The following is a 24,894-nucleotide window of genomic DNA, read 5'->3' as shown; positions in this document are numbered from 1 at the left end:
ATTTTTAAGTTAAATAATTTTTAGTTGCTTTGGTTAACGCCCAAGTGTTACTGAAAGGTTGTGAAACGAAAGGATACGTTATTTTAAGCGCTGCGAAAGCTGAAATTGTACAAAGAATCCATCGCCCGGCATGGAAAGAACGTACCTTGGTTTCCAAAACGACTTGGGTGGGGAATTTGGAATGTTTGCAATATTACGCTACGGTAAATGCGGGGGAAAACGACACATTAAACGGTATTTAATTCATATTTGTATTATAAACGTTATGTTTGGAAGAATTCAAAAACATACCGAAAAATCAATAGAATCAATTCCTATTAAACCGGTCAACGCCTAACCTAGAAATTGTTTATTTTATAGCCACGCACAAAATCAATCTGATAAACTTAAAAGTAAAGTTATTTTCACTAAATTAGGTGAAATTAGAACGTATATTTATGGATGAAACACCTTTGTTTTTCTTAGGCTTTCGATGCATAACGACTGACTATTAGTCGTTAGATAGACTGTGTGTCAATAGACTCTGTGTTAATACTAGAACTAACACTAGACTCGGGTTAATTAATATACGTACTTTTCTAATACGTATATTTAACCTATCAACTACTTCAATAAAAATATACAACAATCTAGCGTTGAATAATAATTAAAACTAGAACTAACACTAGACCTAGAACTAGAAAGTTTCGAGTTTACGCCTTCAGATCAACTTTAATTTTCTTATATTCATAATCTTTACGAAAAATCCTTTAAAATGAGGCCAAACACGATGGGATTATCTCAAAAATGAACATTTTTAACATTTCGTTGCCAACTTCACTTTGTTAACTTTAAATTTATCAACTTTTTTGGTATCTTTCTTATTTTTTGAGATAAAATAGTCGAGTTTGAACTAATTTTAAAGGATTTTTCGTAAAGATTAAAAATTTAAAAAAATTAAAGTTAATATTTATAACCGGAAGTCGACCATTAAAGGTTATTTTTAAGTTAATCATGCTATATTTGTATTTATTTTAATGAATATTACAAAAAAAACATTCAACATTAAAAATAATCGAAATACGGGGTACTTCCGGTTTGAAAAATCAACTTCAATTTTGTTATATTCATAATCTTTACGAAAAATCCTTTAAAATGAGCCCAAACACGATGGGATTATCTCAAAAATGAACATTTTTAACATTTCGTTGCCAACTTCACTTTGTTAACTTCAAATTTATCGTTGTAGCTTTGTTATTTTTTGAGATAAAATAGTCGAGTTTGGACTCATTTTAAAGGATTTTTCGTAAAAATTAAGAATTTAATAAAATTAAAATTGATATTTATAACCGGAAGTCGACCATTAAAGGTTATTTTTAAGTGAATCATGCTATATTTGTATTTATTTTAATGACTGTTTAATGAATATTACAAAAAAAAACATTCAACATTAAAAATAATCGAAATACGGGGTACTTCCGGTTTGAAATATCAACTTCAATTTTGTTATATTCATAATCTTTGCGAAAAATCCTTTAAAATGAGGCCAAACACGATGGGATTATCTCAAAAATGAACATTTTTAACATTTCATTGCCAACTTCACTTTGTTGACTTTAAATTTATCATTTTTTTGTGATAACTTTGTTATTTTTTGAGGTAAAATAGTCGAGTTTGGACTCATTTTAAATGATTTTTCGTCAACATTAAGAATTTAATAAAATTAAAGTTGATATTTATAACCGGAAGTCGACCATTAAAGGTTATTTTTAATTAATCATGCCACATTTGCATTTATTTTAATAAATGTTTGATGAATATTAAAAAAAAAACATTCAACTTTAAAAATAATCGAAATACGGGGTACTTCCGGTTTTAAATATCAGCTTCAATTTTGTTATATTCATAATCTTTACGAAAAATCCTTTAAAGTGAGACCAAACACGATGGGATTATCTCAAAAATGAACATTTTTAACATTTCGTTGCCAACTTCACTTTATTAACTTTAAATTTATCAACTTTTTGTTGTATCTTTCTTATTTTTTGAGATAAAATAGTCGAGTTTGAACTCATTTTAAAGGATTTTTCATAAAGATTAAAAATTTAAAAAAATTAAAGTTAATATTTATAACCGGAAGTCGACCATTAAAGGTTATTTTTAAGTTAATCATACTATATTTGTATTTATTTTAATGAATATTACAAAAAAAACATTCAACATTAAAAATAATCGAAATACGGGGTACTTCCGGTTTGAAATATCAACTTCAATTTTGTTATATTCATAATCTTTGCGAAAAATCCTTTAAAATGAGCCCAAACACGATGGGATTATCTCAAAAATGAACATTTTTAACATTTCATTGCCAACTTCACTTTGTTAACTTTAAATTTATCAACTTTTTGTTGTATCTTTGTTATTTTTTGAGATAAAATAGTCGAGTTTGGACTCATTTTAAAGGATTTTTCGTAAAGATTAAGAATTTAATAAAATTAAAGTTAATATTTATAACCGGAAGTCGACCATTAAAGGTTATTTTTAAGTTAATCATGCTATATTTGTATTTATTTTAATGAATATTACAAAAAAAAACATTCAACATTAAAAATAATCGAAATACGGGGTACTTCCGGTTTGAAATATCAACATCAATTTTGTTATATTCATAATCTTTGCGAAAAATCCTTTAGAATGATGCCAAACACGATGGGATTATCTCAAAAATGAACATTTTTAACATTTCGTTGCCAACTTCACTTTGTTAACTTTAAATTTATCGTTGTATCTTTGTTATTTTTTGAGATAAAATAGTCGAGTTTGGACTCATTTTAAAGAATTTTTCGTAAAGATTAAGAATTTAATAAAATGAAAGTTTATATTTATAACCGGAAGTCGACCAGGAGGAGGGGACACAGAAAGATATCACTCAACAGAAGAGTAGTTCCAAGCACATAATAGTGTTTTGGCAGCATTAAATAGTCTTTCCAACAAAATTTAGCATTCTGAATGTAGTTAATAGTCTTTTGGAAACAGTATCTTGTCTTTCCAATCAATTTGTAATTGTTTGTTAGCACTATATAATCTTCTCCAAGCAGATTGTAATCTTTTCCACCAGTATGTAGCATTTTGGAAACAGTAGGTAGCTTTTTGGAGAGCATATCTCTTTTCCAAACAATTATTAAGGTCTTTGAAAGCAATAAGTAGTCTTGGACGCAGTATTTCTCCTGGCCAAGTAGGTCGAAACCTTTAATAGGAGTGTTTAGCGTTCTGGAAGCGATAGGTATTATTTTGAAAACAGTATCTAGTCTTTTCCAAGTAAGTTGTGATCTTTTTCTATCGGTATCTAGCATTTTAAAAGCTATTTCAAAAAGTTAGCTACTAACTTTTTGAAATAGTATTTCCTCTTTCAAAACAGTTTTTAGTCTTTTACCAGCAGTATTTAATCTTTTGGTAGCAATAACTAGTCTTTGGCCAACTGTATCTAGCATTTAGGAACCAATAAATTTAAGGATTGAGGGATTTATAGAAGTTGTGCGTCGAAAACCTAAGAAACAACCGTATTTCACCCGAAAATATGCGTTTTAACTAAATATATGATTTTTCGGTAAGTTTTAAACTTTTCCGCACTTTATTTTTATTTGTAACTGCGATTATTAAGCGACATGATGATTCTTGAATTCATTTATTAGAAAACATCATGTGGTTAACGGTCGATAACATCCAAGAAAAAGATTCATCAAGTTTAAACGAAATGGCGATGATTTCGGAGGTTCCAAATATGGTTGGGAGTGGAGTTTCAGTTGGGGCCGTCGTTAGTGATACGGTTGGAGCAAGCAGTTTAGCCGATAACTCCCCAATTCAATTACAAAGAATTGTATCTCGGTGTAAATGCGAATTTTTTTACGTGGGTTATGGGGATATTAGCGTTGATCCGGGAGCTGTTGGGGAAGTTCCCCCACCCCCACAAGAAGATGTAAGCCCTTGGGATCAACGCCAAACTGCAATCGATGCTTTTACATTAATGCATCACGATTTAGATGTTTGCACAAATTCTTTGCAAGTAAGTTAATTTTCGCCTTATAAATAAATTTATCCACGACTACCTTATAATTAGGGCACGGAACTTTTGTAACAAAACGATACGATTTCCCCCCTCCACTCGTTGTGATTAAAAGAACAGCATACTGTTCAGTGGGAAATTAAAATTTCAAGTTAGAAAAAAATTGTTTTAACAAACACTGTTCCTGGTGTAATTCTGAAAAAATATTGTTAACAAAATTTTTTGATTTAATCAATAATTAAGGAGATAACCTCAAAATAATAATTTTTCCGTTTTTATACATAATTATGTATAAAAACGTGTAATTACACTTGGATGCTTAATTAATAGAAATGTTAAATTTTTTTATTAAGATAATTGATTCAAAATCGAAATTGAAACAAATTTTATTTAAAACATTTTTTGATAAAAACAATAATTATTGAGATAATTAATTTTGATAGAATACTATTCAGAGGGAAATTAAAATTTCAAGTTAGCAAAAAATTGTATTAACAAACACTGTTCCTGAAGTAATTCTAAACAAAATTTGTTAACAACATTTTTTGATTAAATCAACAATAAGGATATAACCTCAAAAATATTAATTTTTGTAGCATACTGTTCAGTGGGAAATTAAAATTTCAAGTTAAAAAAAAATTGTTTTAACAAAGACTGTTCCTGAAGCAATTCTTAACAAACATTGTTAACAAAATTTTTTGATTTAATCAATAATTAAGGAGATAACCTCAAAATAATAATTTTTCCATGTTTATACATAATTATACTTAGATGCTTAATTAATAGAGATGTAAAATTTTTTTATTCAGATAATTGATTCATAATGGAAATTGAAACAAATTTTATTTAAAACATTTTTTGATAGAAACAATAATTATTGAGATAATTAATTTTGATAGAATACTATTCAGAGGGAAATTAAAATTTCAAGTTAGCAAAAAATTGTATTAACAAACACTGTTCCTGAAGTAATTCTAAACAATTTTTGTTAACAACATTTTTTGATTAAATCAACAATAAGGATATAACCTCAAAAATATTAATTTTTGTAGCATACTGTTCAGTGGGAAATTAAAATTTCAAGTTAGAAAAAAATTGTTTTAATAAACATTGTTCCTGAAGCAATTCTTAACAAACATTGTTAACAAAATTTTTTGATTTAATCAATAATTAAGGAGATAACCTCAAAATAATAATTTTTCCATGTTTATACATAATTATACTTAGATGCTTAATTAATAGAGATGTAAAATTTTTTTATTCAGATAATTGATTCATAATCGAAATTGAAACAAATTTTATTTAAAACATTTTTTGATAGAAACAATAATTATTGAGATAATTAATTTTGATAGAATACTATTCAGAGGGAAATTAAAATTTCAAGTTAGCAAAAAATTGTATTAACAAACACTGTTCCTGAAGTAATTCTAAACAAAATTTGTTAACAACATTTTTTGATTAAATCAACAATAAGGATATAACCTCAAAAATATTAATTTTTGTAGCATACTGTTCAGTGGGAAATTAAAATTTCAAGTTAAAAAAAAATTGTTTTAACAAAGACTGTTCCTGAAGCAATTCTTAACAAACATTGTTAACAAAATTTTTTGATTTAATCAATAATTAAGGAGATAACCTCAAAATAATAATTTTTCCATGTTTATACATAATTATACTTAGATGCTTAATTAATAGAGATGTAAAATTTTTTTATTCAGATAATTGATTCATAATGGAAATTGAAACAAATTTTATTTAAAACATTTTTTGATAGAAACAATAATTATTGAGATAATTAATTTTGATAGAATACTATTCAGAGGGAAATTAAAATTTCAAGTTAGCAAAAAATTGTATTAACAAACACTGTTCCTGAAGTAATTCTAAACAATTTTTGTTAACAACATTTTTTGATTAAATCAACAATAAGGATATAACCTCAAAAATATTAATTTTTGTAGCATACTGTTCAGTGGGAAATTAAAATTTCAAGTTAGAAAAAAATTGTTTTAATAAACATTGTTCCTGAAGCAATTCTTAACAAACATTGTTAACAAAATTTTTTGATTTAATCAATAATTAAGGAGATAACCTCAAAATAATAATTTTTTCGTTTTTATACATAATTACACTTGGATGCTTAATTAATAGAAATGTAAATTTTTTTTATTAAGATAATTGATTCAAAATCGAAATTGAAACAAATTTTATTTAAAACATTTTTTGATAGAAACAATAATTATTGAGATAATTAATTTTGATAGCATACTATTCAGAGGGAAATTAAAATTTCAAGTTAGCAAAAAATTGTATTAACAAACACTGTTCCTGAAGTAATTCTAAACAAAATTTGTTAACAACATTTTTTGATTAAATCAACAATAAGGATATAACCTCAAAAATATTAATTTTTGTAGCATACTGTTCAGTGGGAAATTAAAATTTCAAGTTAGAAAAAAATTGTTTTAATAAACATTGTTCCTGAAGCAATTCTTAACAAACATTGTTAACAAAATTTTTTGATTTAATCAATAATTAAGGAGATAACCTCAAAATAATAATTTTTCCATGTTTATACATAATTATACTTAGATGCTTAATTAATAGAGATGTAAAATTTTTTTATTCAGATAATTGATTCAAAATCGAAATTGAAACAAATTTTATTTAAAACATTTTTTGATAAAAACAATAATTTTTGAGATAATTAATTTTGATAGCATACTATTCACAGGGAAATTAAAATTTCAAGTTAGCAAAAAATTGTATTAACAAACACTGTTCCTGAAGTAATTCTAAACAATTTTTGTTAACAACATTTTTTGATTAAATCAACAATAAGAATATAACCTCAAAAATATTAATTTTTGTAGCATACTGTTCAGTGGGAAATTAAAATTTCAAGTTAGAAAAAAATTGTTTTAATAAACATTGTTCCTGAAGCAATTCTTAACAAACATTGTTAACAAAATTTTTTGATTTAATCAATAATTAAGGAGATAACCTCAAAATAATAATTTTTCCATGTTTATACATAATTATACTTAGATGCTTAATTAATAGAGATGTAAAATTTTTTTATTCAGATAATTGATTCAAAATCGAAATTGAAACAAATTTTATTTAAAACATTTTTTGATAAAAACAATAATTTTTGAGATAATTAATTTTGATAGCATACTATTCACAGGGAAATTAAAATTTCAAGTTAGCAAAAAATTGTATTAACAAACACTGTTCCTGAAGTAATTCTAAACAATTTTTGTTAACAACATTTTTTGATTAAATCAACAATAAGAATATAACCTCAAAAATATTAATTTTTGTAGCATACTGTTCAGTGGGAAATTAAAATTTCAAGTTAGAAAAAAATTGTTTTAATAAACATTGTTCCTGAAGCAATTCTTAACAAACATTGTTAACAAAATTTTTTGATTTAATCAATAATTAAGGAGATAACCTCAAAATAATAATTTTTCCATGTTTATACATAATTATACTTAGATGCTTAATTAATAGAGATGTAAAATTTTTTTATTCAGATAATTGATTCAAAATCGAAATTGAAACAAATTTTATTTAAAACATTTTTTGATAAAAACAATAATTTTTGAGATAATTAATTTTGATAGCATACTATTCACAGGGAAATTAAAATTTCAAGTTAGCAAAAAATTGTATTAACAAACACTGTTCCTGAAGTAATTCTAAACAATTTTTGTTAACAACATTTTTTGATTAAATCAACAATAAGAATATAACCTCAAAAATATTAATTTTTGTAGCATACTGTTCAGTGGGAAATTAAAATTTCAAGTTAGAAAAAAATTGTTTTAATAAACATTGTTCCTGAAGCAATTCTTAACAAACATTGTTAACAAAATTTTTTGATTTAATCAATAATTAAGGAGATAACCTCAAAATAATAATTTTTCCATGTTTATACATAATTATACTTAGATGCTTAATTAATAGAGATGTAAAATTTTTTTATTCAGATAATTGATTCATAATCGAAATTGAAACAAATTTTATTTAAAACATTTTTTGATAGAAACAATAAATAATTATTGAGATAATTAATTTTGATAGCATACTATTCAGAGGGAAATTAAAATTTCAAGTTAGCAAAAAATTGTATTAACAAACACTGTTCCTGAAGTAATTCTAAACAAATTTTGTTAACAACATTTTTTGATTAAATCAACAATAAGGATATAACCTCAAAAATATTAATTTTTGTAGCATACTGTTCAGTGGGAAATTAAAATTTCAAGTTAGAAAAAAATTGTTTTAATAAACATTGTTCCTGAAGCAATTCTTAACAAACATTGTTAACAAAATTTTTTGATTTAATCAATAATTAAGGAGATAACCTCAAAATAATAATTTTTCCGTTTTTATACATAATTACACTTGGATGCTTAATTAATAGAAATGTAAATTTTTTTTATTAAGATAATTGATTCATAATCGAAATTGAAACAAATTTTATTTAAAACATTTTTTGATAAAAACAATAATTATTGAGATAATTAATTTTGATAGCATACTATTCAGAGGGAAATTAAAATTTCAAGTTAGCAAAAAATTGTATTAACAAACACTGTTCCTGAAGTAATTCTAAACAATTTTTGTTAACAACATTTTTTGATTAAATCAACAATAAGGATATAACCTCAAAAATATTAATTTTTGTAGCATACTGTTCAGTGGGAAATTAAAATTTCAAGTTAGAAAAAAATTGTGTTAACAAACATTGTTCCTGAAGCAATTCTTAACAAACATTGTTAACAAATTTTTTTGATTTAATCAATAATTAAGGAGATAACCTCAAAATAATAATTTGTCCATGTTTATACATAATTATACTTAGATGCTTAATTAATAGAGATGTAAATTTTTTTTATTCAGATAATTGATTCATAATCGAAATTGAAACAAATTTTATTTAAAACATTTTTTGATAGAAACAATAATTATTGAGATAATTAATTTTGATAGAATACTATTCAGAGGGAAATTAAAATTTCAAGTTAGCAAAAAATTGTATTAACAAACACTGTTCCTGAAGTAATTCTAAACAAATTTTGTTAACAACATTTTTTGATTAAATCAACAATAAGGATATAACCTCAAAAATATTAATTTTTGTAGCATACTGTTCAGTGGGAAATTAAAATTTCAAGTTAGAAAAAAATTGTTTTAATAAACATTGTTCCTGAAGCAATTCTTAACAAACATTGTTAACAAAATTTTTTGATTTAATCAATAATTAAGGAGATAACCTCAAAATAATAATTTTTCCGTTTTTATACATAATTACACTTGGATGCTTAATTAATAGAAATGTAAATTTTTTTTATTAAGATAATTGATTCATAATCGAAATTGAAACAAATTTTATTTAAAACATTTTTTGATAAAAACAATAATTATTGAGATAATTAATTTTGATAGCATACTATTCAGAGGGAAATTAAAATTTCAAGTTAGCAAAAAATTGTATTAACAAACACTGTTCCTGAAGTAATTCTAAACAATTTTTGTTAACAACATTTTTTGATTAAATCAACAATAAGGATATAACCTCAAAAATATTAATTTTTGTAGCATACTGTTCAGTGGGAAATTAAAATTTCAAGTTAGAAAAAAATTGTGTTAACAAACATTGTTCCTGAAGCAATTCTTAACAAACATTGTTAACAAATTTTTTTGATTTAATCAATAATTAAGGAGATAACCTCAAAATAATAATTTGTCCATGTTTATACATAATTATACTTAGATGCTTAATTAATAGAGATGTAAATTTTTTTTATTCAGATAATTGATTCATAATCGAAATTGAAACAAATTTTATTTAAAACATTTTTTGATAGAAACAATAATTATTGAGATAATTAATTTTGATAGAATACTATTCAGAGGGAAATTAAAATTTCAAGTTAGCAAAAAATTGTATTAACAAACACTGTTCCTGAAGTAATTCTAAACAAAATTTGTTAACAACATTCTTTGATTAAATCAACAATAAGGATATAACCTCAAAAATATTAATTTTTGTAGCATACTGTTCAGTGGGAAATTAAAATTTCAAGTTAGAAAAAAATTGTTTTAATAAACATTGTTCCTGAAGCAATTCTTAACAAACATTGTTAACAAAATTTTTTGATTTAATCAATAATTAAGGAGATAACCTCAAAATAATAATTTTTCCATGTTTATACATAATTATACTTAGATGCTTAATTAATAGAGATGTAAAATTTTTTTATTCAGATAATTGATTCAAAATCGAAATTGAAACAACTTTTATTTAAAACATTTTTTGATAAAAACAATAATTATTGAGATAATTAATTTTGATAGCATACTATTCAGAGGGAAATTAAAATTTCAAGTTAGCAAAAAATTGTATTAACAAACACTGTTCCTGAAGTAATTCTAAACAAAATTTGTTAACAACATTTTTTGATTAAATCAACAATAAGGATATAACCTCAAAAATATTAATTTTTGTAGCATACTGTTCAGTGGGAAATTAAAATTTCAAGTTAGAAAAAAATTGTTTTAATAAACATTGTTCCTGAAGCAATTCTTAACAAACATTGTTAACAAAATTTTTTGATTTAATCAATAATTAAGGAGATAACCTCAAAATAATAATTTTTCCATGTTTATACATAATTATACTTAGATGCTTAATTAATAGAGATGTAAAATTTTTTTATTCAGATAATTGATTCAAAATCGAAATTGAAACAAATTTTATTTAAAACATTTTTTGATAGAAACAATAATTATTGAGATAATTAATTTTGATAGCATACTATTCAGAGGGAAATTAAAATTTCAAGATAGCAAAAAATTGTATTAACAAACACTGTTCCTGAAGTAATTCTAAACAAAATTTGTTAACAACATTTTTTGATTAAATCAACAATAAGGATATAACCTCAAAAATATTAATTTTTGTAGCATACTGTTCAGTGGGAAATTAAAATTTCAAGTTAGAAAAAAATTGTTTTAATAAACATTGTTCCTGAAGCAATTCTTAACAAACATTGTTAACAAAATTTTTTGATTTAATCAATAATTAAGGAGATAACCTCAAAATAATAATTTTTCCGTTTTTATACATAATTACACTTGGATGCTTAATTAATAGAAATGTAAATTTTTTTTATTAAGATAATTGATTCAAAATCGAAATTGAAACAAATTTTATTTAAAACATTTTTTGATAGAAACAATAATTATTGAGATAATTAATTTTGATAGCATACTATTCAGAGGGAAATTAAAATTTCAAGTTAGCAAAAAATTGTATTAACAAACACTGTTCCTGAAGTAATTCTAAACAAAATTTGTTAACAACATTTTTTGATTAAATCAACAATAAGGATATAACCTCAAAAATATTAATTTTTGTAGCATGCTGTTCAGTGGGAAATTAAAATTTCAAGTTAAAAAAAAATTGTTTTAACAAAGACTGTTCCTGAAGCAATTCTTAACAAACATTGTTAACAAAATTTTTTGATTTAATCAATAATTAAGGAGATAACCTCAAAATAATAATTTTTCCGTTTTTATACATAATTACACTTGGATGCTTAATTAATAGAAATGTAAATTTTTTTTATTAAGATAATTGATTCAAAATCGAAATTGAAACAAATTTTATTTAAAACATTTTTTGATAGAAACAATAATTATTGAGATAATTAATTTTGATAGCATACTATTCAGAGGGAAATTAAAATTTCAAGTTAGCAAAAAATTGTATTAACAAACACTGTTCCTGAAGTAATTCTAAACAAATATTGTTAATAAAACTTTTTGATTTGATCAATAATTAGGAACATAATCTCAAAAAAATTTGTGTATGTATATTTTTATACATATTTTTATTGAGAAAATCGTTTTAGAATTTAATTTAGAACAACTTTTATATGAAATTTTCTGCTGAGTACGAGTGGAGGGGGGAAATCGTATTGTTTTGTTACAAAAGTTCCGTGCAAATATATACTTTATAAATGAGTTTTTTAATACAAAAGGACAAATCAATTTGACAGACTAATAATAATTATTTGAAACGTCAAATAATTTTTTTAGGACTTTTTAAACTATTCAAAAACAATATCCTTTTTCCGTCGATCGTGTATTTATATGATTTATAAATGTATATAAAATCATTCATTAATGACACCTATTTTAATATAAAAATCTAACCTCACTTTTAATGTGTCAAAAGTCGAAATTTAATATTGTAGTCTTACCGAATAGATATAGTGGTCGGTCGGGTCGGTATTACAGATTTCATTCGAGAATATTTATTAAATTGACTGCTTTATTAGACTTTCTTAAAGTTTGCCAGTGATAGAATTGGGTGATTTTTCAATGATTTATATTCTCTATTTTGTTGAAAAGATAATCAACGGAAAACTAATTAATTTTCTTAAAACAAAACGTTTCATAAAATTGACATTTAATTTTGACAAATTGTGAAGTTGGTAACATTGAATTTATGTCACATTGACGTTTAAACTTTATTCAAAAATTTATTTAAAAAAATAATAATTTATGGAATCAATATCAATAGTAGTCGTGGACAAAGTATTATATTATTATTAATTAACTCGCTACGCTCGTAACTTAACCTTACTGAATCATTAACACTAATTAAATGTTGTAGTATACCATGTTATTGGATATAGTAAATAATTTATTATTATACGTTGAACCCCATCGAAAAGAAGCATCGGAACGATTAGCGCGAATGCGATTTCAATTGCAATTACATAGTATTGAAGATCAACGTCGTCCCATTCAAAATTTGCAAACCCAAATAAGATCAACAATGAGTAAATTAAGACGACTAGAAAAAGAGACGTATTTGGTTCATAAAACTTTATTGGAAGATCCATTAAACAAAGAAATTTTAAAAGAAATGGAATCGTTAGAAAGCTTAGTTTATGAGTGCAAAAATCAATTAAACGCTCACAGTGAGGAATTAGACATGATGTTATCTTGTTATAAAGAATCCCAATTGCTTGCAAATAATCGTTTAGCCACTTTACGTAGTGATAAACCCTTAATAATCGTAAAAGCGAACGAAATTTTTTTTAAACACGCCCAATGGAGACTAACCGAGGCTGATGGGCAAATTGGAATTGCCGATTTAGTTCTAAGTAATTTTCTTTATACGAAAACATCGAAAAGTGATGATTCCGTTGAACATCTCCTCGAATTAGGTTATTTACGCATGACGAATTTGTTACCTAATCAAATATATAAAGAAGTTCTTTGCCCAACTGAAATTCAAAGCAATATGCCCGTTGAGCATAAAAGGGTTGTGCGAATATTTTGTAGGGAAAAACCCCCCGTTGGAGGGATTTCCGTTAAAGAACATTTTGAGATAAACGTTGTTCCATTAACGATCGGTTTAACTAAGAAGTTTTATAACACCATGTTGAAATTTTGTTTTCCCGAAAGGGATCCGGATAATATCGAAGCTGATCGTGGGGAAGATATCGAACAACAACCCGCGGAGCCTTTCACTAAAAATAAAAAGTTAAGATCGTCTACGAAACGAAGCCGGGATTCGAATTTTTACATTCCCGTTGATGATGTTGAGAAAATGAAGGAACGGGCTGAAAAAAATAAGTTATTTATTTATATTAAAATTCCCGAAGTTCCGGTTAGAGTTAGTTACAAAGGAAATAAAGAAAAAAATCTTGAGGATATCCGAGATTTTTCCCTTATCATTCCCACGTTGGAATATCACAATGTCACTTGGACTTGGTTAGATTTATTAATGGCTATTAATAACGATAGTCGAAAAGTTATTTTATCACAAGCAATCAAACAAAAATTGCAGTTTAAAAGAAATATTGGTGCTTCAAATGAAAGTTCTTCCCCGCACGAAGAGGATAAAGCTTGTATGTTATTAGGACCTGGAGTGAAAAATGAAGGAAAAACTGGAAAGAAAGGTGTTGGTATATTTAAAATAACCAAATGACGAAGGTTTAATTTTTAAATATACTTGTATATAATTGTATTTTCATTATTAATTTATTATTATAACTTTATTATAAGGTGCATGTTTGATTTTGAATATGTCCTGGGTATATTATAATAAGTCATTTTAAGGGTAAGTTGAGTTCATAGATTTAGAACTAGAAACATTCAGGTTTAGCTGAATAATTCTAGTTCTAGGTCTAGTCTTCGTCTTAATGATATAAAACTAGAACTAACACTAGACCTAAAAGTAGAAAATTTCATTTTCCACATGTTTTCTATGTTTTGCGTGCCCTTCAAGAAACGTCGGAATTTCGAAAGAGCTTTTTTAGAGAGATCTTTTGCAGTAAAATATTAAGTACTAAAAAATCCAAAGGAAATCCTAAGGTTCGAAGCCCTTCTACGTTTTCGATCGATTCAATTCGATATTATGGCGTACTAAGGTTTTTGCGAGCTTATCAGCCATGGTAAAGTAATGTAAATGCGATAAAGAAAGAGGTAAAGCCCAATTGACTTTGTAAATGTTAGAGAAATACGCGCCAGATGTTACTATTAGGTAATGATCCAAAATCAAACAAAGAAAAGAACAGGCGGAAATGCGAAAATTAATTAAATTCTAATTCTTGTTTCATTGTAAGTAATTAATTTTAGTAAACTTTTAATTCTTTCATTAAATTTGATTAATTAATTTTGAAACATTAAAATAATTGCTTGTAAAAATACTTAGAAATAGTAAAAGTTTTAACCAACAAATTCATAAATAGTATAATTAGTGAACTTACTTTATTTTGATGAATCGCCGCAAATTCCCAATAAAAAAAAAGTGGGGTTATGTTTCGATAAAAACTTCTTTGATACATTTGTGGAGTAAAATCTCTTCGTGGGACCTAAAATCACTTTGAATAGGTACTTTGCACGTTCAAAAATGTATTTTGATGGGTTATTTGGCACAATTAAACTTATTTTTTGTAAAATTCGATGATTTTAAGACGGAATACAAACGGTGGTTTTGAAATGTCAAAATACTATTAATATGGAGGATTGTCCCTAGATGGCGCTAATTTATTTATTTTTTTTTTAATATTCGTTCTTAAGTTATGTTTTACTTACTTATTTTACTAAATCCCGGCGTAAAGATGATCCAATTGAGATGTAACATGAAGAAAATATCCGATACAAACCAATTTTGCATTTATTAACTCCAAATTTTTTCCTAAAAAAGTAAATGAATAAAATTGATAATAAAAATACGTAGAAATAGTAAAAGTTTTACCCAACAAATTCATAAATAGTATAATTAATGAACTTACAACTTTATCTTGATGAATCGCCCCAAATTTCCAATAAAAAAAAAGTGGGGTTATGTTTCGATAAAAACTTCTTTGATACATTTGTGGAGTAAAAATCTTTCCGTGGGACCTAAAATCACTTTGAATAGGTACTTTGCGCGTTCAAAAATGTGTTTTGATGGGTTATTTGGTGCAATAAAACTTATTTTTTGTAAAATTCGATGATTTTAAGAAGGAATACAAACGGTGGTTTTGAAATGTCAAAATACTATTAATATGGAGGATTGTCCCTAGATGGCGCTAATTTAATTATTTTTTTTTTTAATATTCGTTCTTAAGTTATGTTTTACTTACTTATCTTACTAAATCCCGGCGTAAAGATGATTCAATTGAGATGTAACATGAACATCTTATTAATAAATTAATAAATTCCAAGTTTTTTCCTAAAAAAATAAATGAATAAAATTGATAATAAAAATACGTAGAAATAGTAAAAGTTTTACCCAACAAATTCATAAATAGTATAATTAATGAACTTACAACTTTATCTTCATGAATCGCCCCAAATTCCCAATAAAAAAAAGTGGGGTTATGTTTCGATAAAAACTTCTCTGATACATTTGTGGAGTAAAAATCTTTCCGTGGGACCTAAAATCACTTTGAATAGGTTCTTTGCGCGTTCAAAAATGTGTTTTGATGGGTTATTTGGTGCAATTAAACTTATTTTTTGTAAAATTCGATGATTTTAAGAAGGAATACAAACGGTGGTTTTGAAATGTCAAAATACTATTAATATGGAGGATTGCCCCTAGATGGCGCTAATTTATTTAATTTTTTTTTTTAATATTCGTTCTTAAGTTGTTTTACTTACTTATTTTACTAAATCCCGGTGTAAAGATGATTCAATTGAGATGTAACATGAACATCTTATTAATAAATTAATAAATTCCAAGTTTTTTCCTAAAAAAATAAATGAATAAAATTGATCCTAAAAATACTTAGAAATAGTAAAAGTTTTAACCAACAAATTCATAAATTATACAATTAATGAACTTACAACTTTATTTTGATGAATAACGCCAAATTCCAATTAATAAAAAGTGAGGTTATGTTTCAATAAAAACTTCTTTGATACATTTGTGGAATAAAAATCTTTTCGTGGGACCTAAAATCACTTTGAATAGGTACTATGCGCGTTCAAAAATGTGTTTTGATGGGTTATTTGGTGCAATTAAACTTAGTTTTTGTAAAATTCGATGATTTTAAGAAGGAATACAAACGGTGGTTTTGAAATGTCAAAATACTATCAATATGGAGGATTGTCCCTAGATGGCGCTAATTTATTTATTTATTTATTTTTTTAATATTCGTTCTTGAATGTTACTTAAGTTATGTTTTATTTACTTATCTAGATCACTTCATATATATACAAACTTATTTGATATAAACTTAGCATAACCTCAAAATCGTGTTTTGACAAATCTTAAAATTTTACCAATTTAATTCATATTTATAATCTTTTTTTAAACATTTAATTTACAACATTTTTATAACGATTATTATTCAAAACAAGACATTAATTAAACGTATTTTTATAAATGTTTAAAGATTAACTTTAATTTGTTATAAGAAGTGTTACCAACCACGACGAAAATGATTAAAATTGAAAAAAAATTTAATGATATGTTATATTTAATGTAGATAATAAATAAATACAATAAATTTATATCTTAAAAGTAAAATAAATTAATGTAAGAATCTATTCTTTGTAATGATAATAATATCACAGCCTTAAACGGCAAAGTGAGTCCGATGAAATCCTTGACCAATACTCTGCAAAATTGTCATAACCATTTCATTTGATCTCCCGAAGAAAATGTAGCACGTAAAAATCTTCGCTGTGTTACAATAATCATCACTAAAAAAAAATATTTAAAAGAAATTAACCCAACTTTTTTAATAATTAATTACCCAGCAATATAAGCAAAATAATTCGGTAATGAAGCAACACTCCCACACGAAGAAATCTCCATATAAGAATGTTTCGTAACAATTTCCGACGTCGCCAAATCAATACATTTCACCCCCAACTCCCCCAATTCAAAACAAACATCTTTGCGAGTTTTAAAATATTTCGTAGCCTCGTTATTCATCGACGGATTAAAAACGCTTGAAACGGCTTTATCAATTTGTTTAACATCACCTTTAGAACCAACAACCACATAACCCATGTAAGTTACACGCAAACCACTCCCGGTGTATTTCCTTCGTAAATTATCGTTTGAATCAGTGCATTCAGACAATCTACTCCTTAAAATATCAGGATCTAATCGAACATCCTTTAAAACGGTTAAAATTGGGCCATAAATTTGTTTTAAATCACCCCGAACCGCTTTGATTATCGTGAGGGTTACCGGACGTCCTTTTGCGCTTTTAAAAATGTGACGAAGACGATTTTTTGTTGATGAAGTTATAAGGCAACCGTTTAATGATTCGAGGATATCACCGATTTCAATGTTCCCCTAAAAATTGAAACGAATTAAAACAAAATTGAATTATTAAGCTACTTTTACATTTTCTGAAGCTACACTGTTTGATTTTATGCTCATAATCACTGCTTTATCTCCAGAGAAGCTATAAATACAAAAAGATTGATGATTTTTTATTTTAATTGATTAAAATAGTACCTAACAGTCATTCCGAGAGTGTCACAAGGTACAAATTCAACATGTAAAACTTCCGGCATGTTCCACGAAGTATCCAAGAAAGAATTATTGTTAACGTTGAGGTGAAAAGGGATTTTTGAAACTTGTCGGAACACCGAAAGTAAGATTTCGCTTAAAATTTCATCTCCAATAATGCAATTTTCGTTATAATACACGTTTAACTTCTTTGAAGTTATCTAAAAAATTAATTAATTAATTTTGATTAATTTAAATCTTTAAAAACTCACTAAATATTCCAACGGAATGTGTAAACATTTTTGAGACAAACAAAGTCTTATGAGAAGTCGTAATCTCCCTAAGTTGGTTTGAATGCTTTTGCATTTTCTTACTTTTTCAACGCAATTAAGGTAAGTGAAAGAAATTGCTTTATCAGAGGCGATTTTATCGAGCCATAACCAAGGATTATTGATGCTTTTTATAAAACCCAAAGTATTGTGGATTTGATTTAATCCCGTGCTGAAGATCTTTTCTGTTGTTGAACAAAACACCAATAAATCTGGGTTCGAATCGTTTATGCCGTTTTCTTTGATTTCTTCGAAAAAATTTAGAATGCAACCTAAAATGTAAACATAACCTCAAATTTAAAATAAATTTAAATAAATACTGTTTTTAGGTGAAATAAGTTAAAAATAATTAGAAATTAAGTGAAAACGACGATTTAGGTTGATCATATAGGGTTTAATACATAACTAATAAATATAAACAACATTATTAAGATAACAAAAAAAAAACAACATAACCTCAAAATTTAAAAATAATTTTTTCGTATTTATTTATAATCAGCTAGTTAATAACCACTTTTTTGTAGATATCTAAAATTACCTTTAAGATCCTTTATAAGGGGATCCGATACTGACATTGTATTAAATGGAAAAAAAATCTTTTGAGTTATTATTTTAAAACTTATCTGAACCGTTATCACATGATTATTTTATGCTGGCTTTCAGAAAATCCTTTGCAATTCAAAGTCAGTGGAATAGAAATAATCGTCGAGGTCGAAAAGTTTAAATAACATAAAACACAAAACGAGACTTTTGACACAGCTTGTAATAATCATACGGAATTGATTTTTTAACCTAATAATGCCAAAATATTCCCGATTTTAACACCTTTCGTGGGGAAAGCGAAAGTTTATAAATAAATATAATAAATAAACTAAAATGTTTTAATAAAAACGCAAAAAATAAAATTTAAGTACTTTTAAGTTGTCGTTTTGATTTTTGACACATAACCTCTTTAAATTATGTCATTGTCAATTTGATTAATATAAATTAATTTATTTTTAGGCTTTACTGTTAGTTACGATTATAGCAGGAAATAAAACTCAAAATAACGAAAACGTTATTATAACTTTAAGCGAAGATATAAAGGAAAATAAAAAAATTGTAATCGATAACGTCAAAAAATGAAAAACGACCCAAAAAAGTTGGTAACACTTTTTATTACAAATTAAAATTAATCTTTAAACATTTATAAAAATACGTTTAATTAACGTCTTGTTTTGAATAATAATCGTTATAAAAATGATTAAAAAAAGATTATAAATTTGAATTAAATTGGTAGAATTTTAAGATGTCAATTGTCAAAACACAATTTTGAGGTTATGTTAAGTTTATATTTAAACTTCAAATAAGTTTGTAGATATCGAGTGATTTAGATATTTAAAATTACCTTTAAGATCTTTTATAAGGGGATCCGATACTGATATTGTATTAAATGGGAAAAAAATCTTTTTGAGTTATTATTTTAAAACTTATCATGATTATTTTATGCTAGCTCTCAGAAAATCCTTTGCAATTCAAAGTCTGTGGAATAGAAATAACCGTCGAGGTCGAAATGGTTAAATAACATAAAACAAATCGAGACTTTTGACACAGCTGGTAATACTCATACGGAATTGATTTTTTAACCGAATAATGGCAAATATTCCCGATTTAACAACTTTATTGGGGAAAGCGAAAGAAGTTTATAAAAACGAGTTTAATTCGGATGCTGAGATTGTTGCAGCCGCCCCTGGGAGAGTTAATTCTTAAGTTCTTTGATTTCTTCGAAAAAATTTAGAATACAACCTAAAATGTAAACATAACCTCAAATTTAAAATAAATTTAAATACTTTTTTTAGGTGAAATAAGTTAAAAATAATTAGAAATTAAGTGAAAACGACGATTTAGGTTGATCATATAGGGTTTTATACATAACTAATAAATATAAACAACATTATTAAGATAATAAAAAAAAAAAATAACATAACCTCAAAATTTAAAAATAATCTTTTCGTATTTATTTATAATCAGCTAGTTAATAATCACTTTTTTTTTGTAGATATCTAAAATTACCTTTAAGATCTTTTATAAGGGGATCCGATACTGACATTGTATTAAATTGGAAAAAATCCTTTTGAGTTATTATTTTATAACTTATCTGAACCGTTATCACATGATTATTTTATGCTGGCTCTCAGAAAGTCCTTTGCAATTCAAAGTCAGTGGAATAGAAATAAACGTCGAGGTCGAAAAGTTTAAATAACATAAAACACAAATCGACACATTTGACACAGCTGGTAATATACATACGGAATTGATTTTTTTAACCGAATAATGGCAAATATTCCCGATTTAACAACCTTGGTGGGGAAAGCGAAAGAAGTTTATAAAAACGAGTTTAATTCGGATGCTGAGATAGTTGTAGCCGCCCCTGGGAGAGTTAATTTAATCGGGGAGCATACTGATTATAACGATGGATTTGTGTTACCGATGGTGAGAGGAGTTAATTTATCGTTATAAATAAAATAAATAAATATTTTAATAAAAAAGCAAAAAATAAGATTTAAGTTGCCGTTTTGATTTTTGACACATAACCTCGTTTAAGTTATGTCATTGTCAATTTGATTAATACAAATTAATTTATTTTTAGGCTTTACCCTTGGTTACGATTATAGTAGGAAATAAAACTCAAAATAACGAAAGCGTTATTATAACTTTAAGCGAAGATATAAAGGAAAATAAAAAAGTTTCAATCGATAACCTCAAAAAATGTATTAAAAGCGATCCAAAACCGAAATGGGCCAATTACGTTCTCGGTAAATTAAAAATCAACTCTATCAATCAAAATTAATCTAAAAATTAATTCATTAAAGGTGTAATAGCAAATTACATTGGAAAAACCTCCTCGTTCGAAGCTGTAATAATTTCTTCAGTTCCTTTAGGAGGCGGATTATCGAGTAGCGCAGCTTTAGAAGTGGCAACTTACACTTTTTTGGATGCTTTAAATGGATTAAACGATGTCTTGTAAAAAGAATCAAAAAATTAATACGATGTATTAAAATTAAAATATTTTTTTTAGACCGACTGATAAAGCTTTGGCATGCCAACGTGCTGAACATGATTACGCGGGTGTTCCTTGTGGAATTATGGACCAATTCATATCTGTTATGGGTAAAGAAAACACAGCACTTTTAATCGATTGTCAAAACATAACCTCAAAATTAATTCCGTTTGTCAGCGATGAAGTGGCCGTTTTAATCACTAATTCGAATGTAAAGCACGAATTGACCGGGTCTGAGTATCCCACGAGAAGGAAACAATGTTACGAAGCTGCGAGTTTATTAAAAAAGATTAGTTTAAGGGATGCCGATAAAAAAGATGTTGAAGGTAATTTTTTTGTGGGGTTATGTTTGTCGGTTCGACCTTTTCTTAAATAATAAAACACTCCACTCCTCTTCCTCTAATTTATAATTTAACTCTACTTTTAACGGTTCTTTTCTTGGCGTTCTTAACCTAACAATTCTCTTCACTAGCGCCACTCGCGGTCGTATTATAAACTAAACCGATTCAAAATGGCTCACATTTTATTAATTTATTTTTTTTAGAATTAATTAATTTAAATGTTGATGAAGTAATAATAAAACGTGCTAAACACGTTATTTCGGAAATTAAGAGAACGACGGAGGCGGCCGAAGCGTTGAGAAATAAAGATTTCGTTCGATTTGGAAAATTAATGATCGAGAGTCATTATAGCCTTAAAGATGATTATGAAGTTTCTTGCCCGGAAATTGATGAATTAGTTGAATTGGCTTTAGAGGTTGATGGTGTTTATGGTTCTAGGATTACCGGGGGTGGATTTGGGGGGTGTACTGTTACTTTAGTAAGATTTTAATTGATTTGTGATTATTTGTTTTAATTTTAATAAATCTCTTTTAGGTGCAAAAAGGTGCTGTGAATAAAGTAATTAATAACATTGGAGATAAATATAAAGGAAAAGCGACGTTTTATGTTTGTGCACCGAGTAATGGGGCACAAATAATCTCAGCACCTTATTTATAATTTTATTTAAAATAAGCTACAAAAAATAAATTCTCTATTTCACTTTGTTTAGTTTCATTTCTTCCTCATTCTTAGTTCGTGCATCAAAAAAGCCTTCATCATCGGGTCATCAATGGTTTTTTCGATCTCAATAACAGCGTTTTTACCCCCATCTTTGAAATACTCAGTCAAAGCATCCGCGTAATCCAACCAAACGCAATTCGCACAACCGCTCATGCAACAATTCGTTGGTGGTTCCGGCAAGGCTTTTTTCCCCGTTGAAGTTTTCGTTTCATTACTTGATTTGGTACAAAACCCCCTAAATGGGGTGCACAACAGCAAATTTAGACTTAATTTCCCTGATAAAAAGAAATTGTTAATTTATTTAAAGGAAAATTTTAATGCAACGCATACCCCGGATCATTTCGGGTCTCACCACTACCTATTAACTATAATCATCGTGTATTTGGGTTTATTTTGGCTGCCTTTGCCAAAGGTTATAAGGTTTTTTATGGAATTTGAGGTTAAAACGTCAAAGTTAGATTAAATGAATATTTTTTAATTTAAATAAAAATAAAGTAAAATGTTATGAAATTTTATAAATTTATTACATTATTTATTGTTAATACTTAATAAATAACTAATAATTAATTATTAATATAAATTATAATAAAAAAAAATTAGATCATTTGACACATAACCTAAAAAAAATGAAAAAACGCGTTTGACATTAATATAACCTAAAAAAGTTTTAAAATATGGGTAGAAAAATACCAGGAAGAAAGCACCACGGTGTAAGAGACCCAGAAAAGCAGCAACAACAAAGAAACGAGCTGTAATATAATTTAATCTAAATAATAAATATATTTAATGTTTCTATTTTAGTCTTAAAAACAAAATAAATGCACCCCCAACGAACTCGGAGGATCAACAAATCCCAAAAAGTTTATCTCGAATAATTGCCTTAAAAGATAAAGTAAAAAGTGGTGCAATTAGTTTAAAGCGAATTCGGAAACGAAGTAAAGGTTTAAAACCAATAACGAGTCATCCACACGGTGTGAAGCCTCCGAGAGAAGGTGAAAAACCAGAACCTGTTTTTCAACAGGATAAGAATGAAAGTGATGAAAGATTTATGCACCGTGTAAATCGCGTTTGTCACAATATCATTTTGGAGTCGAAATTTGAGGATAAATATGGGGTTGACATAAAACGAAACACCTTAACCGGGGAAGTTGAAGTTGTTAAGCGAAAAAAAGATGAAATTGAGGAGTATCATAAAAAAGTTAAAAAAGAAACGAATAATAATAATAAAGGGAAGAAAAAAAAGAAAAAAAATGATATTATTAAATTAAGTAAATCGCAAAAACGTGCGGTTAAGATTAAAGCTAAAAAAGAAAAGAAAGAAAATATTAATTATGATGAGTTTAAAAGTTTTGAGGATAAGGTGAAGTTTGGGGAGGTTGTGCATGGTCCTCCTAGTTTGGTTTTACCAAGGAAAGGAGGGAATACTGAAGAAACACACCGAGTATTAATTAATTTGTATTAATTAAATTTGATTTAATAATTGAAACATTTTTAGCCTGGAATGAAGAATTTATTACTTAAAGAAAATTTAAAATTAAGTGTGGATCGGAAAGGTAAACGTAAAGATCTCCCCACCGCAACGAGAAGGCAATTAGATTTACAACAAAAAGAGGTTATTGAAGCTTATAAATTGTTAAAATCGAAAAGGCGTGTCAAATAAAACGATTAAGTATGATGGTGTATCGATTAAGTTGTGGAATAAAATAGTAATTGTTATTAGTAATAATAAAAACTAATCTATATAAATAATTAATTATTTATATTAATAAAGAAATAAATAATGAAATAATACAAATGGCGCCATCTATCGAGGAAGTTTGGAACCGTCAAAAAAATATTAAAATTTGCTTTATTAAAAAAAAATCAAATAGTAATAAAAATAGGAAATCTTATTAGTAATAATAAATACTAATCTATATAAATAATTATTTATTTATATTAATAAAGAAATAAATTTAAAAATAATTTGGAACTGTCAAAATATTATTCCTTGCATTATTAAAAAATATTTCTCAATTATTTAAATAGTAATAAAAATAAGAAATCTTATGGTACTCATAAATACTAATCCATACAAATAATTATTTATTTATATTAATAAAGAAATAAATTTTAAAATAATACAAACAGTGCCATCTATCGATTAAGTTTAGAACTGTCAAAATATTCTTTGTATTATTAAAAACTATTTCTCAATTATTTAAATAGGAATACAAATAGGAAATCTTATTAGTAATAATAAATACTAATCCATACAAATAATTATTTATTTATATTAATGAAGAAATAAATTATAAACTAATGTAAACAGTGCCATCTATCGATTAAGTTTAAAACTGTCGAAATATTATCCTTTGCATTATTAAAGAATATTACTCAATAATTTAAATAGTAATAAAATTGTAGTTCTTATTAATAATAATAAA

At 26.1% G+C, this 24,894-nt stretch overlaps 4 protein-coding genes across 6 annotated transcripts in view; 3 read left to right on the top strand and 1 right to left on the bottom strand.

The window, feature by feature from the left end:
* Positions 1–14,145, top strand: part of LOC111415802 (bridge-like lipid transfer protein family member hobbit) — a 56,180-nt gene extending 42,035 nt beyond the window's left edge. For both annotated transcript variants that reach the window (XM_071196070.1, XM_023047670.2), the window contains exons 14-16: positions 25–234; positions 3,672–4,042; positions 12,744–14,145. In XM_071196070.1, coding sequence (XP_071052171.1) covers positions 25–234; positions 3,672–4,042; positions 12,744–14,069 — 1,907 coding nt within the window. In that variant the 3' untranslated portion in view covers positions 14,070–14,145. The remainder of the gene's footprint in view (positions 1–24; positions 235–3,671; positions 4,043–12,743) is intronic.
* A 2,886-nt stretch (positions 14,146–17,031) lies between these two features.
* On the bottom strand, positions 17,032–20,472 carry LOC111415809 (uncharacterized). 2 transcript variants are annotated; one of them, XM_023047688.2, is made up of 6 exons: positions 20,420–20,472; positions 18,311–18,639; positions 18,045–18,259; positions 17,931–17,991; positions 17,329–17,879; positions 17,032–17,275 (listed from the first exon to the last, which is right to left on the bottom strand). In XM_023047688.2, exons 1-6 carry the CDS (start codon positions 20,454–20,456, stop codon positions 17,149–17,151), a joined length of 1,320 nt encoding a protein of 439 aa, XP_022903456.1. In that variant the 5' UTR covers positions 20,457–20,472; the 3' UTR covers positions 17,032–17,148. The 2 variants fall into 2 exon arrangements, with proteins under 2 accessions (XP_022903456.1, XP_022903455.1); XM_023047687.2 differs by lacking the exon at positions 20,420–20,472 and adding an exon at positions 18,906–19,230.
* A 208-nt stretch (positions 20,473–20,680) lies between these two features.
* LOC111415811 (galactokinase-like) lies at positions 20,681–22,447 on the top strand. Its single transcript, XM_023047690.2, has 6 exons — positions 20,681–20,839; positions 20,997–21,162; positions 21,220–21,370; positions 21,426–21,733; positions 21,952–22,226; positions 22,283–22,447. Exons 1-6 carry the CDS (start codon positions 20,681–20,683, stop codon positions 22,403–22,405), a joined length of 1,182 nt encoding a protein of 393 aa, XP_022903458.2. The 3' UTR covers positions 22,406–22,447.
* Positions 22,448–23,080: 633 nt separating this feature from the next.
* Positions 23,081–24,143, top strand: LOC111415839 (coiled-coil domain-containing protein 137). Its single transcript, XM_023047723.2, has 3 exons — positions 23,081–23,219; positions 23,270–23,909; positions 23,964–24,143. Exons 1-3 carry the CDS (start codon positions 23,143–23,145, stop codon positions 24,126–24,128), a joined length of 882 nt encoding a protein of 293 aa, XP_022903491.2. The 5' UTR covers positions 23,081–23,142; the 3' UTR covers positions 24,129–24,143.
* The last annotated feature ends 751 nt before the right edge of the window (positions 24,144–24,894 follow it).

This window comes from Onthophagus taurus, chromosome 5 (assembly GCF_036711975.1).
Source record: "Onthophagus taurus isolate NC chromosome 5, IU_Otau_3.0, whole genome shotgun sequence".
Classification (NCBI taxonomy): domain Eukaryota; kingdom Metazoa; phylum Arthropoda; class Insecta; order Coleoptera; family Scarabaeidae; genus Onthophagus; species Onthophagus taurus.
Note: the sequence above shows the minus strand (reverse complement) of the source record. Positions and strands in the feature narration are given on the sequence as shown.